At 50.4% G+C, this 23,131-nt stretch overlaps 1 protein-coding gene across 5 annotated transcripts in view; it reads right to left on the bottom strand.

Moving 5' to 3' along the window:
- Window positions 1-21,758, bottom strand: part of KLC3 (kinesin light chain 3) — a 29,721-nt gene extending 7,963 nt beyond the window's left edge. Inside the window, exons 1-8 of one of the 5 annotated variants that reach the window (XM_083627429.1) lie at window positions 21,593-21,758; window positions 16,038-16,418; window positions 13,332-13,559; window positions 9,304-9,382; window positions 5,370-5,592; window positions 4,330-4,417; window positions 1,006-1,107; window positions 315-488 (exon numbers count right to left, since the gene is read on the bottom strand). In XM_083627429.1, the coding sequence (XP_083483555.1) occupies window positions 315-488; window positions 1,006-1,107; window positions 4,330-4,417; window positions 5,370-5,592; window positions 9,304-9,382; window positions 13,332-13,559; window positions 16,038-16,337 (1,194 nt within the window). In that variant the 5' untranslated portion in view covers window positions 16,338-16,418; window positions 21,593-21,758. The other 4 variants (XM_083627427.1, XM_083627431.1, XM_083627428.1 and 1 more) reach the window with 4 other exon arrangements.
- Window positions 21,759-23,131: the final 1,373 nt, after the last annotated feature.

Genomic DNA, 23,131 nt, shown 5'->3' with positions numbered 1-23,131 from the left:
GTTTAGGGAAGCTTTTAATGTTTGATGCATTACGGTATTTTAATATTTTGTTGGAAGCAGCCCAGAGTGGCTGGGGAAGCCCAGCCAGATGGGCGGGGTATAAATAATAAATTATTGCTGCTGTTGTTCTTAGGTTCTTGTGGAGCCTCCAGCTCCGGAGGCAGTCTACCTTGTTCCCTGGGTTCTTAGGGTTATTTGGCCACTGCGAGGATGCTGGACTAGATGGACCTCTAGTGGCCAGGCTCTTTTGATGTCCTGAAAAGTAAACTCCCTCTGGCCGACACACACACACAAAACGTCTCCCCATCGTTTACCAGGTTGTTCTTCGTCTTGGCCACGTTTGGGTCGTCGGGCCCCAGCCGGGTCTGGTAGATGCAGAGAGCCCTCTGGTAGTACTGCTCAACCTCCTCAAACTTCCCTTGGTTCTGGCACAGGAGCGCCAGGTTGTTCAGCTGCTTGGCGACGTCTGGGTGATCGGTGCCCAACACCTAAAAAACAAGAGTGGGTAAGAGATTCTAGCATTGGGACCTGGGAGAGACCAGGCTTCAGATCCTCCCACTGGGTGTCACTGCCTCTCTAAGCCTGGCCTACCTTGCAGGGCTGTTGTGATGGGGATTAAATGAAGGAGGGGGGGGGAACCAGGTATATACTATCTAGAGCTCCTCGGGGGGGTGTGAGATATAAATGCATTCATTCTCGAAGTATTGGGAGAAAAGAAATGTGAGTTTTCTTTTAAAAAATGCAGATTGATGCAGTGCACACACACACACACACACTGCTTTAATGGCAGAGACCAGAAAGAGGTTGATTTCACCAGCCATATTGTCAGACGGCTTTGTGTATTCCACAATTCTGGGTCTGGACGGAATCTGGCGCTCAGTGCTGAGATCAGCATAATCAGAACCTTGTCTGTCTGTCTGGTTTTTTTTAAAAGAGAAGTTAAGTTTCTAGTCCTTAAGACGGGTTGAATACAGTTTTTCTTGGGGTCTCCGGTAAAGCCTGTACCTTCTCTCGGATCTCTAAGGCTCTCTTGCAGAGCGGCTCGGCTTCCGTGTATTTCCCCCTCTTGCCATAGAGCACGGCCAAGTTATTAAGAGTGGCGGCCACCTGTCAGAAACAGGAGGAAAGGTTTCATTATTTCTTTATTATTATTTTTTTAAAAAAAACCTTTATTAAGCATTCGACACAATTTTGCACAACAATACACCATGTTACATTTTCTTTTCTTTAAATAATATTGATTAGAGTTTCAAACAAATCACAAAAATGAAAAAAATAACAAAACAAAAAATAATAAAAAAATACAAAATACAAAGAAGTAAAACCAATTAAAAACAAATCAATCCTTCCATGTCTTTCATTTGCTTGTTTCCCTGACCTCCTCACACCTCCCTTTTTTGTATTCTAGTTCAATAGTTGTTTCAGCAAATTCTTACCATTTTTTCCTTTATCTTAATAGTTTATCTTAATATATTGTAACTTTACATTCTCACCTGTTAACAATCCATTTTTACGTACCCCTTTGTAACATTACTGTTAATACCACATAACTTCATTCCAACATCCTTCTAACATTCCTTAATTTTGCAGTATTTCTGTAGATAATCTTTAAATTTCTTCCAATCTTCTTCTACCAACTCTTCTCCCTGGTCTCGGATTCTGCCAGTCATTTCCGCCAGTTCCATATAGTCCATCAGAATAATCGGAAGTTTATTTTATTTTATTTAATCCATCCTTTATCTTTTATTTTCTTCTTTTTTTCTCTCTCTCTCTTTTTTTCTTTTCTTCTTTTTCTACATAAAGTACGTGCATGTAGTTTGTAGAAAATGGTGTAGTCATATGGAACTATATGACTACACCATGTTACATTTTCTACAAACTACATGCACGTACTTTATGTAGAAAAAGAAGAAAAGAAAAAAAAAGAGAGAAAAAAAGAAGAAAAGAAAAGATAAAGGATGGATTAAATAAAATAAAATAAACTTCTGATTATTCTCATTGTACTGTATCTCATTTATTATTTTATACACAGAATCTTATTGTTATTATTTGTTTTTCTGGTACCACTGTAAATACAGGAGGTATCAGGGCGGTTAACGGAATAAAATCAAAATATAAAACCACAAAATGCAGAATCAAAATAAAGACAACAGTACTGTGGTATCTCGGGTTAAGTACTTAATTCGTTCCGGAGGTCCGTTCTTAACCTGAAACTGTTCATAACCTGAAGCACCACTTTAGTTAATGGGGCCTCCCGCTGCCGCCGCACGATTTCTGTTCTCATCTTGGAGCAAAGTTCTTAACCCGAGGTACTATTTCTGGGTTAGCGGAGTCTCTAACCTGAAGCGTATGTAACCTGAGGTAAAGGTAAAGGGACCCCTGGCCATTAGGTCCAGTCGTGGCCGACTCAGGGGTTGCGGCGCTCATCTCGCTTTATTGGCCGAGGGAGCCGGCGTACAGCTTCCGGGTCAGTGGCCAGCATGACTAAGCCGCTTCTGGCGAACCAGAGCAGCGCATGGAAATACTGTTTACCTTCCCGCTGGAGAGGTACCTGTTTATCTACTTGCACTTGACGTGCTTTCAAACTGCTAGGTTGGCAGGAACAGGGACAGAGCAACGGGAGCTCACCCCGTCGAGGGGATTCGAACCGCCGACCTTCTGATCGGCAAGTCCTAGGCTCAGTGGTTTAACCTACAGCGCCACCCACCTCCCTTGTAACCTGAGGTACTACTGTACTAATAGCAACACCCTGAACTTGGGCAGGTACCAAATCAGCATCCTCTGAGCATACCTCTGAGCGCAGGACTTCCATGCAGACGATTCCTCAATGCTGTCAGCAATTGTGCTGCAGTATCTGGCACTAACTGCACCATTTGGGGAGGGGCATCAGCCAAGCTCTCCTCACACACCCCCCTCGAAGGCCTAGCACCTTTTAAACACTGCATCTTTGGGAGCTTGGACCATAAAGAAGGCTGATCACCGAAGAGTTGATGCTTTTGAATTCTGGTGCTGGAGGAGACTCTTGAGAGTCCCATGGACTGCAAGAAGATCAAACCTCTCCATTCTGAAGGAAAACAGCCCTGAGTGCTCACTGGAAGGACAGATCCTGAAGCTGAGGCTCCAAGACTTTGGCCACCTCATGAGAAGAGAAGACTCCCTGGAAAAGACCCTGATGTTGGGAAAGATGGAGGGCGCAAGGAGAAGGGGACGACAGAGGACGAGATGGCAGGACAGTCTTCTCGAAGCTACAAACATGAGTTTGACCAAATTGCGGGAGGCAGTGGAAGACAGGAGTGCCTGGCGTGCTCTGGTCCAGGGGGTCACAAAGAGTCTGACATGACTAAACGACTAAACAACAACAAATCTTTGGGAGCACAAGAGACTCTTCAAAACTTCCAAGGGAGTACAGAAGAGTTGTATTTTTACTAAGAGAATGACCTGCCCCTCCCAAGAAAAATGCTGTGATGGCCTGGGATTCGGACTCGGAGGCTGAACCTGAGGGATCCCAGCCTGCACAGGATTCCCCGCCTCCAGAACCAGCTGAGCCGGGGCTGGGGCTTGAGCCCGAAGGGTCCTCACCTGTGCTGGATCCTCAGGTGCAGGCACCAGCTGAGTCTGCTCTGGCTCCTGAGGTGATGGAGGACCCATTGCCCGCAGGTGCTCCACTCTCAGCCCCGTCAGAGGAAGCTGAGGTTGCCTCTGAGTCCGGTAACCCTCCAGCCTCTCCTGAGCTGCAGAGGCTCAGGGCAGAGAGGCGGAGGGAACTACCGTATTTTTCACCCTATAGGACGCACTTTTTCTCCTCCAAAAATGAAGGGGAAATGTGTGCGCGTCCTATGGGGCGAATGCAGACTCCTTGGCTTCAGCGATAGCAACGCAAAGCCTCCGAAGCCTGTGCTCCGAAGGCTTCGCGTTGCTTTCGCTGAAGCCAGGAAAGTCTGCTCTTTGAGGCTGGTGGTGGGGGAAAGCAGCGCAGGAGGAGTGCTCGCCTCCAGGCCAGGAGAGGCGAGTCACCAGAGGATCGGGGCCACCCTATGCCTCGGGGCAGATAAAAGCCGGCCAGCCCAGTCCCAGGTTGTGGGAGCAACATTGTTGGTTGCCAGTTCCTGCCTGAACCCTGTCCTGCCCCCAGCCTCAGCTTTTACGGACCGCCTCCATATTGCTCCTTCGACCTTGGACTGGAATTGGACCTCGCCTCTCGATTAACCCACGGGACCAGCACAAATGATCTCTGCCCCCACCCATCCAAATACTCCCAGAGGAGAAAACACAAGGAAGAAAAGGACCCAAGCATCATCACCCTCCACCGAGCCCCCGACGGACACTCACGGCGGGGTGCTCCACACCCAGAGTCTGCTCCCGGATATCGAGAGCATCGTTCAGCAGCTCCGTGGCCTCTTTGTACTTGTTCTGGTCCCTGTGGCAGAAGAAGTTGGCACAAAAAGAAATAGAAGATTGGAAAATGTTTGTTGAATATACGGGAAATAACAGTGTACAGCTGAAAACGCTGGCAGCGTTGAGATGAATTCAACCATGTAAATAAGTTTTGGTGGATGCAGTAATGGAGCACTGAACGGTATAGTTTTTGTAAACAATGCAGGGATTTATTATACGTAACGTGAACCATGGAAAGAGAAGAAGGGAAGTCGCTGATAACTTAAGGATGTATAAATGAGGACTTTAAATTGTAAAATAGAAAATTTAATGATAGATAGATAGATAGACAAAGAGAGAGAGATATGGCCTTCAATTTGAATTAGCCTGATCCTCTATTCCCTTTTCTCTTTCCTCTTCTACGAAGAAACCCTTTCTGGGACTCCATATTTAAATTCTTCCCTGGTCTCCTTGCGGGCCCTAGTAGGACCAACTTGGCCAGTTAGCCCTGGTGATCATTCGATGTTTACTGACTGGGTCCCTTCCCCCCAAATGATCCCTGAATTTTTGAATTTCATTGATATTGATGCTGCATTTTATGTTGTCTTTTATGCTGTTTTTAAGTCGCATTTTAACCAATGTTTTATATTTGCTGTTAGCCGCCCTGAGCCTGGTTTTCAAACCGGGAAGGGGGGGTTTAAATAAAAAATTATTATTATTATTATTATTATTATTATTCAGTGCCTCAGCCACGCCTGCAGAAGTCCTGAGAAGGAGACGGCCTCTGAATGCAGGACATCTCTAACTTTGGTGGAACTTTGGGCTCCTGCAGAGGATGCTTATAGAATTGGGGAGTTGGCAGGGGCACCCAAATGCCATCTAGCCCAACCCCCTGCAATGCAGGAATCAAAGCTCTAAGTCTTCTCTTTCCAAGGCTCTTCTCAGCAGCCCGGGACCCTTTCCCACACAACACGCCCCCTGCCACCCCCCCTTACCTATAAACCAAGGCTAAGATGTTCAGCATGGTGGCCACATCTGGGTGGCTGTGTCCAGAGCTCTTCTCTAGGTCTTCCAGCGCCTGTTTGCAGAGCGGGACGGCCACTTCGTAGCGCCCCTGGGAGGCGTACTGGATCACCAGGTTGTGGAGGGTCCGCAGCCGCGCCGGGATCTCGTAGCCCCCTTGCTGAGCGGCCGAGGCGGCTGCGCTCGGGCTCCCTCCTGCCACAGACGAGAGAGACAGGTAAATCGGGCCCATTGCAGGAGGAGATTCCTGAACCCAGAACCCATCCGAAAATGTCAGGGGGTTAGAACAGTGCTTCTAACGTGGAAACGACGACGAGAGCCAGGATTCAGATTTGGAGTTATGCTTCAAGGTCCAGACTATGGAAAGCCCAAAAAATTAATAATTGCACTTTGGAAGATAATTCAACCTTTTTTTTATTTTAGTTTTTTATTGGATTATGATTTGATATGTGAATTGGATGTTTTTTATTGGGAAATTAATACAAATGATTTAACCAAAAGAAGAACAGTGCTTCCGAAACTTTTGAGAGCCACTGTCCCCTCGGTTCCAGAAACTCAGCGTTATTCAGAATAGCAGTTTGCACAACCCGCTAAGGAAGATAATGACACAATAAAATTATGAGGTAAAGGTAAAGGGACCCCTGACCATTAGGTCCAGTCGTGGCCGACTCTGGGGTTGCGGCGCTCATCTCACTTTACTGGCCGAGGGAGCCAGCGTACAGCTTCCAGGTCATGTGGCCAGCAGGACTAAGCCGCTTCTGGCAAACCAGAGCAGAGCACGGAAACGCCGTTTACCTTCCCGCCAGAGTGGTACCTATTTATCTACTTGCACTTTGATGTGCTTTCGAACTGCTAGGTTGGCAGGAGCAGGAACCGAGCAACGGGAGCTCACCCCGTCACAGGGATTCGAACCACCGACCTTCTTATCGGCAAGTCCTAGGCTCTGTGGTTTAACCCACAGCACCACCCACGTCCCAATAAAATTATAATCGGGAATAATTAATTAATTGCACGTTTGTTCAAAACCCAATTAAACTATGGAGTTTAATTAGCTCAACAAAACTGATTGATTTGATCCTGTGATGCCAGCTTTTCAAAGTCCAGATACTTGTTCGCACCTCCAAGCACCCTCCCTTTGCCTATTAGCGCTGCCCCCAGGTCACCCCACGCACCCCCACAAGCGGGAGAAACCACCCACTGGGTCAGAATGCGGCCTTCACTGGGGTGGGGTGAAGGTTAAACACAACCTCATGTAACCCAGCCGAAAACTGGCCCTCCTGTCTAGCTACCAGGAAGAAGACCAGTGGGGGTTTTAAGTTACTGACCAATCACTTAATTCTACTTTCCCAAGACATTCTATCTCTGACCGCGGGGTCACCACACCAGGGAAGGAAAATAAGAAAGAACCCAAGAAGAGGGTACTGGATCAGGCCAAGGGCCCATCTAGTCCAGCATCCTGCCTTCACAGTGGCCAGCCAGCTGCCTGTGCGAAACCAGCAAAGCAGAATTCAGAGCAAGTCTCCCCTCCTGCTGTTTCCATCAACTGGGATTCAGAATCATTGATGCAACCAACTTTGGAGACAAAGCACAGCTAGTATCCATCGGCAGCCCTTTCCTCCTCCATGAATTTGTCTCGCTTTCTCTTAAAACCATGTAAGCTAGCATTGAAATAAAATAATAATAATAAGGTCTTATATAGATAATAAATGTTCATAAAGGTACCAAGCAAACATGTACATAAATATATAAACCACATGTCTGAAGCAGCACAGGAAAACAGCCATGGCTCCCAAACTGACCAAATGTTTTCTCTGCAAGGTCAGAGGAAAATGGAAAAGCCTCCCCATTGTCTTTCCCTTCACAAATCCTGTCTTGAGGGTATGTCTGTGTATGAATAGGGTGAGCCTGTGACCTGGCTCAGGAACTAAGTATTTATCATTACAAAAGACTGGCCAGGCTCCCCAGGGTATCCAATCAAGTGAGCATTAACAGGTAACCTGCCAGACAGGAGATAAACACTGCACTCAGATTTCTGCTGTAGACTGCCTCTTCTGTGAAGTAGGTATGATGTATCGGGGTGGGGTGGTATTGAGCTACACCCCTTCTGTGATGTAGGTATGATGTTTCTGGGGTGGTCTTGAACTCCAGGGTGGGCAATTTAAAATGTCTATATAAGGGCAGGCACACCTTTGTTCTGGGTCCTCCTCCTTTCCTGCGTGTGAGGGGAGCACCCTGTTGCAACAGTTCAATAAAGATCAGGCTTACTAGCTGCTTTGCTTCTCAATATTCTCTGGTTGGCCTCTGTTCTTTTCTCCGACCGATGGAGAACCTACAAAGGACTCTGTAAGGGCTCTTGTGTCCCCCATAAGCGAATAAGGGCAGATTTTTGTTTATTACAGCAGCCACCACTGCCTCCTGTGGCAGGGAGTTCCACAGTTTAACTCTGCGCTGCGTGAAGAAAGACTTCCCCAGAACATATAAAGGAATCCTTTTCCTGCTGGGTTTTTGAGCAGCTGGAGAAGTAGGCATGCTAAGATACTTTAGTAAAATATTTATTCCTTTCCATTCCATGTTTCTCACTCAGCTTAGCAGGATCAAAATGTCTGCATGCATCCATCCTCTTTCTACCATTGTTCCCTTTTTAACCTCAGCCATACCCAACAGGTGCACAGGTGAAGCATCCATCACCTTCCATGCACCTGGCCTGCATTCAATGGAGCCCTTCCTCTGAAACTCAGGCCACACTAAGTCTCTCCAAGGCAGCCTCTCCCCAACTACAACTCCCTTGTACTATAACTCCCATCCGCTCCAACAAGCATGACTGTACGCTGTCATGGAAGTTGTACAGTGGTCCCTTGGTTCTCAAACTTAATCTGTTCCAGAGGTCTGTTCCAAAACCAAGGTGTGCTCTCCCATAGAAAGTAATGCAAAATGGATTACAGTGGTACCTCGGGTTCCATACGCTTCAGGTTGCAGACTCCGCTAACCCAGAAATAGTACCTCGGGTTAAGAACTTTGCTTCAGGACAAGAACAGAAATCGAGTGGCGGCGGCACAGCGGCAGCAGGAGGCCCCATTAGCTAAAGTGGTGCTTCAGGTTAAGAACAGTTTCAAGTTAAGAATGGACCTCCGGAACGAATTAAGTACGTATCCAGAGGTACCACTGTAATCTGTTCCAGACATTTAAAGCAGCAATTTAACATGAATTTTGCTATCTAACACAGGCTTCCTCATATTCAGCCCCTCCCCAGATGTTTTTGGCCTACAACTCCCATGATCCCTAGCTAGAAGGACCAGTGGTGAGGGATGATGGGAATTGTAGTCTCAAGACATCTGGAGGGCTGAGTTTGAGGAATTCTGATCTAACAAGACCATTGATCCATAAAATGAAAGCAATAAACAATGTTCTGCAATCACACAATCAATCAATCAGTAGCTGAACTGGGTTCCTCACCGTCGCAAAAACAAAACAAAAAGAGCCACAAAAACAAAAATGCAAAATAAATAGCAAAAGCAGACGGTCCTCAGCGTAACACTCAAAATGGAAGTATGGCACTCAAATCGGAAGTGTAACACTCAAATCGGAGAACGTTTGGCTTCCGAAAAAAGTTCGCAAACCAGAACACCTGCTTTCTGGTTTGCAGTGTTTGGGTTCCAAGTTGTTTGAGTACCAAGGTGTTTGAGAACCAAGGCACCACTGTAGTCTTGTCCCCCCAAAAGGAGGGCACCCGGTTGGGTAATGCCGGCCTGAGGTGCTGCTTTTGTGCAACTGGAAACAGAAAGTTGACCTGCGGCCAGAAATGAGCTCCCACTGAACCTCTGGACGGGCCTCGGTTTCATTGCAAGTTGGGGTTAAGCCTCAAAAGACATGTGCAGGTTAACGCGCATCATCGGCCCATGTACGCACCCTGCCTCTGCTCATCGTCATCGTTGGGGAAGAGAGAAGACAGGCTGTCCTTCCTCTGCTCCGAGTCGTCTTTCTCTGCCTGCAAAGAGAGTAAACGCAAGGCCCGCATATCCCAGCTTAGAAATTAATAAATAATAATAATAATAGTAATAATAATAATAATAATAATAATAATTTATTATTTGTACCCCGCCCATCTGGCTGGGTTTCCCCAGAGCGGCTTCCACAGAGACCAAAAATACACTAAAATGCCACACATTAAAAACTCCCCTGAACAGGGCTGCCTTAAGATGTCTTCTGAATGTCAGGTAGTTGTTTATCGCTTTGACATCTGATGGGAGGGCGTTCCACAGGGCGGGCGCCACTACCGAAAAGGCCCTCTGTCTGGTTCCCTGTAGCTTTGCTTCTCGCAGTGAGGGAACTGCCAGAAGGCCCTCACGCTGGACCTCAGCGTCCGGGCAGAACGATGGGGGTGGAGACGCTCCTTCAGGTATACTGGGCCAAGGCCATTTAGGGCTTTAAAGGTCAGCACCAACACTTTGAATTGTGCTCGGAAACATACTGGGAGCCAGTGTAGGTCTTTCAAGACTGGTGTTATATGTTCTCGGCGGCCGCTCCCAGTCACCAGTCTAGCTGCCGCATTCTGGATTAGTTGCAGTTTCTGGGTCACCTTCCAAGGTAGCCCCACGTAGAGCGCATTGCAGTAGTCCAAGCAGTGGCGTAGCGTGGGGGGTGCAGGGGGGGCCGGCCGCACCGGGCGCAACATCTGGGGGTTAGGGTTAGGGGGCGCAAATCCACGGGTTAGGGGGCGCAAATCCACGGGTTAGGGGGCGCAAATTACTTGCCTTGCCCCGGGTGCTGACAACCCACGCTACGCCACTGAGTCCAAGCGGGAGATAACCAGAGCATGCACCACTCTGGCCAGACAGTCCGCGGGCAGGGAGGGTCTCATCCTGCGTACCAGATGGAGCTGGTAGACAGCTGCCCTGGACACAGAACTGACCTGTGCCTCCATGGACAGCCGTGAGTCCAGAATGACTCCCAGGCTGCGCACCTGCTCCTTCAGGGGCACAGTTACCCCATTCAGGACCAGGTGGTCCTCCACACCAGCTCGCCCCCTGTCCCCCCAAAACAGTACTTCTGTCTTGTCAGGATTCAACCTCAATCCATTAGCCGCCATCCATCCTCCAGAAAGCACAAATTGCAAAGTCAAAGCAGGTGGGAGTTTTTGCTGTGTTCGCCAAGAAATACAGGGAAGATTTATAGCACCAGGTACCATAATGGCATTTTACTAGACGGACAGATTGTGCAGAATCATTCATGTCATGCAAAGCACCATTCTGCTGGGGGACGGTTATTAAGAAATGAAATGAGAGCGATGAAAGTACCGTATTTTTCGCACCATAGGGCGCACTGGACCATAGGGCGCACCTAGTTTTGGGAGGCGGAAAACAAGAAAAAATTATTCTGAACCCCAGAAGCCAGAACAGCAAGAGGGATCTGGCTTCTGGGATACCGTGCGGCTGTTCTCGCTTCTGGGATAACCGCGCCAAGCCTCTTCAGGGCAGCGGGATGAAGGCTCCCCCTGCCCAAAGAGGCTGCGCAGGGCTAAAGCAGAAGCCAGGACAGAGGCGTCGCTGAAGGGGCACTGCGCCTTCTCTCTCTCTGCGCAGCGCCCCTCCTTCACAGGAGAGGCGCTGCGCAGAGAGGGAGAAGGGGCAGCGCCCTTCAGCGAAGCTGGAGAAGGAACAGAAGAAGACCCTTCTGTTCCTCCTCGGGCTTCCAGCACAGGCGCGTCGCTGCGAAGCGGGAGGAGGAAGAGAAGGAGACCCTTCTGTTCCTCCTCTGGCTTCGCTGGACAGGCGCGTTGCTCAAGGGGCGCTGCGCCTTCTCTCTCTCTCTGCGCAGCGCCTCTCCTTCACAGGAGAGGCGCTGCGCAGAGAGGGAGAAGGCGCAGCGCCCTTCAGCGAAGCTGGAGAAGGAACAGAAGGAGACCCTTCTGTTCCCCCTCCGGCTTCCAGGACAGGTGCGTCGCGGCGAAGCCAAGGAGCCTGCATTCGCTCCATAGGACGCACACACATTTCCCCTTCATTTTTGGAGGGGAAAAAGTGCGTCCTATAGAGCGAAAAATACGGTATCTGGACGACAATGACCACTGGCTGCACAAATCCATCACGTGAGATTTTCCCATTAGTGCTATGTTCCAAGCTCACGTTGCATTCAAAAGAATCATATTTCTAGGCCTTATGGAGCAAGGCTTTGACTCACACGGGCGGAATGTTTCCGACCTTGCAAAAATGAACCTGTGCTGCAAACTTGCAGCATGAGCACACAGGATCTTCGGGAGACAGAAACCCCAGACAGCCCTTAGCCCATAAATGAAGCACTAGGACTATAGAGAGAGGATAGCAAGGGAAGCTTTGGGGACTTGAATGCAGAAGGTCCCGGGTTCAGTCCCTGAAGGCATCTCCAGGGAGGTCTGGGAAAGACTCCTTCCTGAAGTTCTGCAGAGCCATTGTTGACCATCAGTGTGGGCAACATTGAGCAACAGGTGTGGGCAGGTGTGGGGGACTCCCTGGTCCTGAATGGGGTAACTGTGCCCCTGAAGGACCAGGTGCGCAGCCTGGGAGTCATTCTGGACTCACAGCTGTCCATGGAGGCGCAGGTCCGTTCTGTGTCCAGGGCAGCTGTCTCCCAGCTCCACCTGGTATGCAGAATGAGACCCTTCCTGCCCGCGGACTGTCTTGCCAGAGTGGTGCATGCTCTGGTTATCTCCTGCTTGGACTACTGCAATGCACTCTACGTGGGGCTACCTTTGAAGGTGACCTGGAAACTGCAACTAATCCAGAATGCGGCAGCTAAATTGGTGAATGGGAGCGGCTGCCGAGACCACATAACACCTACATTGGATCCCAGTACGTTTCTGAGCACAATTCAAAGTGTTGGTGCTGACCTTGAAAGCCCTAAATGGCCTCGGCCCAGTATACCTGAAGGAGCGTCTCCACCCCCATCGTCCAGCTCCGAGGGCCTTCTGGCAGTTCCCTCCCTGCGAGAAGTGAGGTTACAGGGAGCCAAGCAAAGGGCCTTCTTGGTGGTGGTGCCCGCCCTGGGAAACGTCCTCCCATCAGATGCCAAGGAAATAAACAACTATCTGACTATTAGAAGACATCTGAAGGCAGCCCTGTTTAGGGAAGTTTTTAATGTCTGATGTTTTATCTTTTTAAACTATTATTATCCATTAGTTCTGTTGGGAGCAGCCCAGCGTGGCTGGGGAAACCCAGACAGATGGGGAGGGTATAAATTACATCATTATTATTAATATTATTTTACCACCACCACCACTACTACTACTACTACATGGGTCTGGCCCGGGTATACAGCAGCTGCATATTCAAAATACTGCATTTCTAAAAACCAAGGGAAATGCGGATTTGGGGAGCTTTGCAGGACAAGCATTTCGAACATCTCCTTTTGGGTGGGGTCTGAGGATCTGCTCCAATAATAATAATAATAATAATAATAATAATAATAATAATAATAATTTATTATTTATACCCCGCCCATCTGGCCAGGTTTCCCCAGCCACTCTGGGCGGCTTCCAACAGAATATTAAAATACAATAATCTATAAAACATTAAAAGCTTCCCTAAACAGGGCTGCCTTCGGATGTCTTCTAAAAGTCTGGTCGTTGTTTATCTCTTTGACATCTGGTGGGAGGGCGTTCCACAGGGAGGGCGCCACCACCGAGAAGGCCCTCTGCCTGGTTCCCTGCTCAACAAGGCCTGGTGGAATGAATAAGCGAGGGGATCTGGTTAGTTTTCAAAGGTGCTGGGGCTGACGGCTGCTGATAGGCCGCTTGCCTCCGTGGCTCGCCCTCTGATCCTGGGTAGGTTTCGGATTTGCTGGGCGTAAGGACAGATGCTTAGAGAGCTCTGTCCAGCATTACAGATTCAGTAGAAGGCAGCTTCGGATGTCCCTGCACCTCTCATTTTGGGGACTGAACGCCCACCACATCCCCTTGTCTGTACCTGATCATCCCTCGGGTCATATTGCCTGAGCTGGTTGAGGAATTCAAGGTGCTTTTTTTCCTCCTCCAACTGCGCCACCGACTCCTCGCTGTGCTGAAGCCGCAGTTGGGTGAGTGCCAACTCGTCCCGCAGCCAGAGGTTCTCCTGGCAGAGGCGCTTGACCTGAGCCCGCAGCTTCTGCTTCTCCGCCTCCAGCGACCCGATGTGAGAGGACAGAGCTACCATCATCTGTGGGGCAGGGCAAGATGGAGGAAGGAAACTGGGTTTGTCGGTGGACTCTTTGCAAACTCTAAACTTCTGCAGCCGCCACAACAACAACTCCCCCTGCCTGGTTTAAGAACTTGGTTTAAGAGCCTGGTGGCTGGACCAAGCCAAATAGCCCACTTTCTTTTTCTTACAGTGGCCAAATTGCTCCATAGAACCCAGATAGACTGCCTCTGAACCTGGAGGTTCCATAAAAATATCAGGAGAGCCTGGCTACTGAATCAGTCCAAGCTACTGCTGCTACAGATGCTGCTGCAGTTCTGTATCTTTTCTCTTGTGCTCCATCTGCAGCTCTCAGTTCCATCAGGTGGGGCGGGAGGAAGGGGGGAGGAAATAGCACCCGAAATAAACCCGCAGATCAGACCATCTATGCTAGTCTACCACTACAAATCTATGGGAGAAGTGCTTGCGGTCCTTCCCTTGTAGCCCTTGGAACACCTGCCCGTGCCTCCGCCTCCTCCTCTCTCTGAACTGCTTTCTCTATGGCTGCCCTCACTCTCCTCTCAAGGCACCTCAGCAATTCATAGGCCATGCCAGGCTGCCCATCTCATCTGGGTCCTTCGGCGGCACAGCCATAGTACGGCCTAGCGGGAGCGGGGGTGACGGGCAGAGGGGAGGCCCCAGGCAGAGACACTCAGTTTGGCGGCCGCGAGGAGGATGGTGGTGGAAGGGCCCGAGGCTCCCACCAGTCCCGGCGGGGAGGGGCTCCCAGGGGCCAAGGCTGGTGAGAGGAGGCCGGAGGGGGGCGGGCCGGGCAGCCAAGCAACACAGTTGGAGCCTCCCTCCTCCCTGGCCGGCAAGGAGGGAGGGAGAGGAGCTGCTGTCCCCAGGAAATTTAAGGGACATCATCAATAAGGGACAGCAGCGGGACACGGCGCTGGGATAAGGGACTTTCCCGCCAAATAAGGGACACTTGACAGCTATGAGTGGGGGGGAGTTCTGTAGGTTAACTACGAGCTGCACAAAGAAGTCCTTGCTTTTATCAAAAGCATAAACTGTTTGTTATACAATGCACCAGGAGTTGCCAAAAGAGTTGCACACACTAATTACGGCAACCTTTTCTATTAGCTACAACCTAATGCTCTTTTCGAGCCTAATTTCAGCAGCGGGGAAAGGCAGGGTAGTGGATGCCACGGGTACCAGGGAAGGCTTTTGCAGGAAAATCTCTGCCCGTGGGCAACATCTCCGTAACCCCTGGGCCAAAGGGGGAAGGCTCCAGAAAACCGAACCACCCTCATTCAAAACTATGTGCAAAAGTTGAATTTAGTATATACCAAATAAACTTAAGTGTTGGAATTCAATGAATTATATTGCATTAAGTTTCAGAAACGGAACAACAGGTGTAACACCATCTTGAGTTTGATGGGAAGGTGGGCTTAAATAAAGCAAAATGTGTAAAAAAAAAAGAAATCTTTGCTTTTATCAGCCCTGAACCTCAACTTCATCCGATGTTCACGAGCTCTCGCGTTACAACACAGAGAAAAACTTTTCTCTAGCCGCATTCCTCATGCCACGCATACCGGATTTTTCGCTCTATAGGACGCACATTTTCCCCTCCAAAAATTAAGGGGAAGTGTGTGTGCGTCCTATGGAGCGAATGCAGGCTCCTTGGCTTCAGCGATAGCAACGCGAAGCCTCCGAAGCACAGAGGGAGCGCTCCCTCCGCGCTCCGGAGGCTACGCGTTGCTTTCGCTGAAGCCTGGAGAGCGAGAGGGGTCGGTGCGCACTGACCCCTCTCGCTCTCCAGGCTTCGGGGATAGCTGCCTGAAGCCTTTGGAGCTCAGCAGGACCTCACGCTGCGCTCCAAAGGCTTCGGGTTCCTTTTGCTGAAGCCGGGAGAGCAAGACTCTCCCAGCTTCAGCAGAGAGGGAGAGCTGCACAGCGCCCCTTCAGCCAAGCGGGAGGAGAAATGGAAGGGGCTCTGTTTCTCCTGCCGCTTCGCTGAAGGGGCGCTGAGCAGAGAGGGGGAGAATTTTTTCCCCCTGTTCTCCCCCTCCTATGGCCCGGTGCGTCCTATACAGCGAAAAATACGGTAATTTTACAATCGACTATCCTGCGGCTCCTTCCTCGCTGAAAACCCTCAAACGCTGCAGCTTTTGCAATCGCTCCATCCCCTCGATCATTTTGGTCGCCCTTTCCCGAAGCTTTCCCAACTCTACCATATCCTTTTGCAGGTGAGGTGGCCACGATCCCCAGCATCACCACCCCAGCCTGCCTCTCTGGCACCTCTTCCCCCCCCTTTCTTATGTGGGGGGAGAGGGTCTTGCCCCCACAGATTCCTAAAACACAAAACCCCTCAGGTTCTCCCCACAACTCCCAACTGCACCCAGATTTGGGTTCCTTCCCAGAAATTGTGAGCATCCGCCACCCTCCGAAGCTGGAACTCTGGCGGACATTCCGTGACATCACAGCAGCCCAGCCAATGGCTTCGCTGCAGCATACCTGGGCCTCTGCAATGCCCAGCTCAATCCCTTCCAGACTCTTATAGACGAGGTCGTGCTTTTCCTCCAGCAACTCCAGCGCCTGCATGTCCACGGCCTCCGCATCTGCCTCCACGGCCTCCTCTCTCTCGTCCAGTAGCTGCCTGTCCCTCAGCAAAGCCTCCTGCAGCCGGTGATGGATGCTCTTGTTCTCGCTGCGCAGGGCCTCCAGCCCTTTCATCACCTGCCGCGTGTGGACGATGATGTCATCGGCCGTCATCCTCTCCGATTGGTTGTCGCCAATCTCCACCAGGACCGACATGGCGGGGTCAAGTCAGCCGGGGAGGAGAGGGGAAGAGGAGCCCAAAGGTGGTGTCTCCGCCCTTTGGGCGATGCTCAGCTTCTGGAAAAAGAAAAATAGGTGCTGGGGTCAAGGCCCGAGTTGCGGCTTTCGAGAATGTAGCTTCTCCTCCGATCCCAGCATGAGGGCTGTTCATCACTCTGCGCAGACTCAGAAACCCAGCCAAGTGGGTGGGGTATAAGTCATAATAATCATAACACAGTGGTACCTCAGGTTACAGGCGCTTCAGGTTACATACGCTTCAGGTTACAGACTCCGCTAGCCCAGAAATAGTGCTTCAGGTTAAGAACTTTGCTTCAGGATGAGAACAGAAATCGTGCTGCGGCAGCGGGAGGCCCCATTAGCTAAAGTGGTGCTTCAGGTTAAGAACAGTGTCAGGTTAAGAACGGACCTCCGGAACAAATTAAGTACTTAACCCAAAGTACCACTGTATATACCGGAGGTATCAGGGTGGTTCACAGAATAAAATCAAAATATAAAACCACAAAATGCAGAATCAAAATAAAAGCAACAGTTCAGTGCTACCTCGGGTTACCTGTTGCTGTGCTGCTGCTGCACGATTTCTGTTCTCAACGTGAAGCAAAGTTCTTAACCCGAGGTACTATTTCTGGGTTAGCAGAGTCTGTAATCTGAAGTGTCTGTAACTTGAAGCGTTCTTACCTCAGGTTAAGAACTTTGGTTCAAGATGAGAACAGAAACCATGCTCCAGCGGCGCGGCGGCAGCAGGAGACCCCATTAGGTAAAGTGGTGCTTCAGATTAAGAACAGTTTCAGGTTAAGAACGGACCTCCGGAACGAATTAAGTTCTTAACCCAAGGTACTACTATAATCATAATAAATTTTATTTATACCCTGCCCTCCCCATTCAAGACAGGGCTCAGGGCGGCAAACACCAGTTATAAAAACAATTGATTAAAATACAACTTAAAAACAAGATTAAACTACAACGTTAAAATGCAGCCTCATTTCAGTAGAAACTCAAATCAAAAACTTTTGGGGGATGAAAACGTCAAGTCTTCACCAAGGCCAACTATCCGGACTGGTCCTACGTAGGCCAGAAAAAAGCCAGGGAAGTCCCCAAATAGGAGTTCCATCACAAAAGGAAAAAGGAAAAAGGAAAGAGGGGAAGGGGATCAAGTTGATTCCAAGCCAAAGGCCAGTAATGAAATTATCATTATTTCAGGGCCAGTTCCAAACCCGGCTCTCTTTTTGCTCTGGATCCGCTAAGCCAGAATCCATCACTTATTTTATTTTTATTCGACAGGATTTATATATTACATAAATCATCCCTTAAACAGTTTGCACATTGGAATATAAAATGTTCATCGTTATTATAAGATTGAATGCTAAAAAGCAAATTAAGCTAAAAATGATCAATATATGATTTCGGTTAAAAAATATATGCTACCAAATAAAACTCTAAAATTCTAAAAGAATAACTGGGAGTGGGGAATCAGATTTTTGCCATGCTTTTTATGAAAAGAACCCAAATTCAGAAATGTTATGGGGAGGAAAATTAACACCTGCAATATTTTGTGGCACTGGATGCAAGTTTGCTCTAAGTTTGGGATTTAGTAATACAAAGTAAAAACCCCACCCGAAAAAAGGTTGGTGATCTCACCAGCCAGACAGGAGATAAACTGCAGCAGACAAGCTGAGCTTAGTCCAAGGTTTGGCGGACCCCCATGGGAGACGGTTTGGCCGGCTCCCTTCTCACCCCTTGGGAAGGTTTCGCCCCACAGCTTCCCTTCGTCACCTCAGCTCTCACCAGAACAGGTCCCGCCAGCGGACGCGCCCGCAAGAACAAGCCGGGACGCGTTTGCTGGCGGAGAGTTCTCTGCCTCCTTGCAAAAAACACGAAGCGAGTGCTTAAGAAGGTGAGAAAACACACCGGATCATCGACTCAGGGCAGCCTTTCCCAGCTAGAGATATTCCAGATGTTTTGGACTACAACAGAACATAAGAGGAGGTTGCAGGATCAGGCCAAAGAGGGAACCATCTGGTCCGGCATCCTCTTCTCAAATTAGCCGACCAGATGCCCATTATGGGAAACCTGCAAGCAGGATTCGAACACAGAGCCCTCTCCTTCTGGTTTTCAGACGTTTTGCTGCCTCCAACTGGGGAGAGCAGAGCTAACAGCCATCGATAGCCCTCTCCTCCTCCATTAATTCGTCAAATCCTTTTTCAAAGCCATCCAAGTTGGCGGCCATCCGTGCCTCCAGTGGGAGGGAGTTTCATAGGCTAACTAGGCAGTGCATGAAGAAGGACTTTGTTTTCTCCATCCTGAATCTTCAGTCAACTTCCCTGGCTGCCCACGAGTCGTGAGGGAGGAGGATAACCTTTCTCTAGGCAATTTCTCTATGCCGTGCCTTATCTTATAAGCTTCCATCATGTTGCTTCCTTACTCGCCTTTTCTCTAAACTAAACAGTCCAAAATGTTGCAACCGTTCTTCACAGAGGAGTGGCACCTGAAGACACGTAATGAAGGCTCCAGGCGAGCCTCTCTGGGAGAGCCTTCCACAGACAGGGAGCCACCACTGATAAGGCCCCGCTTTTGTGTTGCCGCCCTCCGAACCTCTCATGAAGGGCCTCAGATGATGATTGCAAGGCCCTGGTCAATTTGTATGAGGCGAGGCGGTCCTTAAGGTATTGAGGTCCTGAGCTGTGAAAGGCTTCATCGGTCAGCACCGGCACTTTAAATTGGGCCCGGACACTAACTGGAAGGCTTGGGAGAGCTCCAGTCCGCAGACACACCTCTCCCTTCCATCGGATCTAGGCTCCAAGACTCTGCCCCAACTGCTACACCAGCTTTTCCCATCCTTGGGTCCCCAGAGGTTGCTAGACTACAACTCCCATCATTCCCATCCAGCATGGTAATCGTCAAGGGTGATGGGAGTTGTAGTCCAACAGCTCCTGGGGGACGTCGATTCAACCCCAACAATTTTCTAGGTGTTGTTCTACCTGGAAAGGAGAAGCAGAGGCCTTTTGGGTAGGACCAAAGGCCTCTTCAGGCCAGCATCCTGTTTCTGGAGAGCAACCAACCCCACCTTCCAGCCAGACCCTCTCCGGTTTAGAACACACACTCGCCTGGGGCGACTCGGAAGCTTTTCCAGGCAACCCAACAGGGGACCTTTCCTGAGGCAGGACAAAAAGTGACTCTCCTATCCCTCAGTTCTGAATAAGACAAATGACGAATGCCAGCCCATCCGGGCCCGTTAATTTCATGAAGTTTTGCAGAGCGGGTGGCGCTGTGGGTTAAACCACTGAGCCTCTTGGGCTTGCCGATCAGAAGGTCGGCGGTTCGAATCCCCGCGACAGGGTGAGCTCCCGTTGCTCGGTCCCAGCTCCTGCCAACCTAGCAGTTCAAAAGCACGTCAACAGTGCAAGTACAGTAGTACCTCGGGTTAAGTACTTAATTCGTTCCGGAGGCCCGTTCTTAACCTGAAACTGTTCTTAACCTGAAGCATCACTTTAGCTAATGGGGCCTCCTGCTGCTGCCGCGCCGCCGCCATGCGATTTCTGTTCTCATCCTGAAGCAAAGTTCTTAACCTGAGGTACTATTTCTGGGTTAGCAGAGTCTGGAACCTGAAGCGTATGGAACCCGAGGTACCACTGTAGATAAATAGGTACCACTCCGGCGGAAAGGTAAACGGTGTTTCCGTGCGCTGCTCTGGTTCGCCAGAAGCGGCTTAGTCATGCTGGCCACATGACCCGGAAGCTGTACGCCAGCTCCCTCGGCCAGTAAAGCGAGATGAGCGCTGCAACCCCAGAGTCGGCCACGACTGGACCTAATGGTCAGGGGTCCCTTTACCTTTACACACATTGCACCCAGGGAGCCAGGGGTCCCTCAGCTCCAAGCCCCGAGAAGGATGCATGCACACAGGCCGGCTTGCAATGCGCAGAGAGAAGGCCAGGATCTGGCGCACGGATTGTGTGCAGCACAGCCTCGCCTGTGCATGGTCCAAGACTCTGCGTGAGCCACTCCTACCTGCTTTCGTCAACTCACTTTGAAATATCACACACACACACACACCCAGCATCCTCCTGGATTGCTTGTGCAATGGGATGGGCTCAGTTTGCAAGCAATATGTCTGCCCCGGCCAGGGAGCAGGGAGGGCATGGAAATGCAGGAATGATGACCTCAAGCCTTACAACAGCCTTCCTCAACCCGGCGCCCCCCACTCCGACATTTCAGACTACAACTCCCACCAGCTCCAGCCGGCACCTGACAGGAACTGTAGTCCGAAGCATCTGAGGACCTCCTGGAAGTTGCTGACTGTCAGCCAGAGGTTCGAGACCCACCTCGGCACACTTTCAAAAACAACATTTTATTTTGATTATTTATTCCGATTTATTTACACACACACCTTTACAACAAGGTCCCTGGGCTGGGTTACAACAACCACAACCCTAACATTAAAAAAACACACACAAAAAACCACAAACAGTTTAAAACAAGCTAAAATGGCAGAACTAAAGGTGGGAATTAGCTGCGAGGAACTAATTCCCTGGGAATTAGCTCCCAGGAACGAAAGGGCGCTGACTTCTGACGAGAGGCGCTCAAGTCTTGCCAGATCAGGAGGCGCTTCCCAGCCTACTTTTCATGAAATCTCCTCGCAGCGCCTCGGGTACTTCAGCGTAAACAACAAGAAAAAAAATGATATTTTTTTTTAAAACCCACAAACCGTCAACAGTGGGAGGAGCAGCAAGCTTCAGAACAAAAATCCGGCGGGGAGAAAGAGGGTCTTTTATTTTCTCCTTACCTGGCTCAGAAGGAGGGAGAAGGGCGCGCTTTGGGGCGGGTAGGATCCAGCCCCCTTTTATTCTGCCCCTCCTGGAAGAAAAGCGCCCGCAGCTGGCGCGCAAGGCGGGTGGGGCAGCTGGAAACCGACGCTGCTAGATCCCTGGATGTGTCTCCAATGCGAGCTGGGGTTTTTTTTGGGGGGGGAGCTTAGATCTGCGCCCCACTCGAGAAAAGAGCCCCCCGGGTCATGCTCTGGTGGGGAGAAGGGGGCGTCCGAGCCGGAGATTGCAAGAAAGGAGAGTTGCAGGATGGCGAGGCGCCGCTTGCAAGAAGAGCCGAGGATGGCGAGGGAGGCGCGTCGCCAGCTGCGCGCCCCGATCCGCCCACCTGCCCGCCGGAGCAGCTTCGGCCTCGCCCCTCCCGGCCGCCCTGCCTCCCCGGCGGCTCCTCCCCGCCCCGCTGGGCCGGCTCACCTGCCTGCTCCGCCTCGCGCAGCGCCGGCCCCCGGGGCTCCCCCATCCGGCCCCCGCGCGCCTCTGCTGCTTCTCCTTCTTTTGCGCGCCCGGGGCGCGACAGGCAGGCAGGGCATCGCTGGCGGACGGGGCCAGCCGGTCCTGGGCAGCAGCTGGCGTCCAGCTCGCGGTGGGTGGGTGGGTGGGTGGGGTGGCTGGGTGGGTCGGAGATGGCGAGGTCCCGGGGCCGATGGGAGTTGTAGTGCAGCACATCTGGCGGGCCGCTGGGAGTCGTAGTGAGATGCGCCACCGGCGGCGGCGGGTCCCGGGAGGACGTTCTGCATGCGGAGCAGGTGTCCGAGGAAGGAGCAGAGGGCAAGATGAGTTGCAGGCAGAACTAAGCCCGTGCAAACGACTCTTTTTGTAATAATAATAATAATAATAATAATAATAATAATAATAATAATAATTTATTTGTACCCCGCCCATCTGGCTGAGTTTCCCCAGCCACTCTGGGCTGCTCCCAATCGAGTGTTAAAAACAATACAGCAAGAAAGCAAATATTAAAAACTTCCCTGAACAGGGCTGCCTTCAGATGTCTTTCAAAGATAGGATAGCTGCTTATTTCCTTCACATCTGAAGGGAGGGTGTTTCATGTGCATGCACACTTCTTCAAATACTTTCTTCAGATATTTTGTGCATGCACACCAAAGCTCATACCGATAACAAACTGAGTTGGTCTCTAAGGTGCTACTGGAAGGAATTTTCTTTTGTTTTGTTTCGACTACGGCAGACCAACATGGCTACCGACCTGAAACTAGAACGAGAAGAAAACTTATTTTCCCTCGGGGTGCGGTCCAGCTACCAACCTGCAGCCTGGCCTCCTGCCTTCTACAGATAGTTCTGGATCCCTCCGAGGATCCCTTCCCACTGCTGCTTTCCCGGATCCCCAAGGCCTCTCTCTGCCTGTGGGCAATCTGCAGGCACAACAGAGCTGTGAAAAGTGAAAGACAGACTTATCCCAAAGCTACTTCAACCCGAAGTATGACTATACCTAGCTTTATCTCCTCATTCCAACGCCATTTTAACCCGGCTCTGACCCACGAGACCAGGGCCCTGCAGGACTTGATCTCCTTCCTCCGGGCCTGTAAGACAGAGCTATTCCGCCTGACCTTCAAGTTGAATTAGCCTGCTCCTCTACAGTCATACCTCAGGTTACAGACACTTAAGGTTGCATGTTTTCCAGTTGCGCACCGCGCCGAACCCAGAAGTACCGAAACAGGTTACTTCCGGGTTTCGGCACTCGCGCATGCGCAGAAACACTAAATCGCACTTTGCACATGCGCAGACGCGGCGCTGCGGGTTGCGAACATTGCAACCCGAGTGTCCACTGTACACTTAAATCCGGCACTGCCCCCCCCTTCTGCCCCACTGACTGAGCAAGGCATTGTGGGAATCCCTGTGGGCGAAGAAGAATCAAAGCCCATTTCTGTGACTGGTGTTGAGTTTGCCCCCTCTGCCTTCCGGGCCCCTTCTGCTCAATCTCTCCCCTCCGCAACC

This window comes from Podarcis filfolensis, assembly GCF_964270895.1.
Source record: "Podarcis filfolensis genome assembly, chromosome: 8".
NCBI lineage: Eukaryota > Metazoa > Chordata > Lepidosauria > Squamata > Lacertidae > Podarcis > Podarcis filfolensis.
This window is presented reverse-complemented; position numbering and strand designations above follow the sequence as displayed.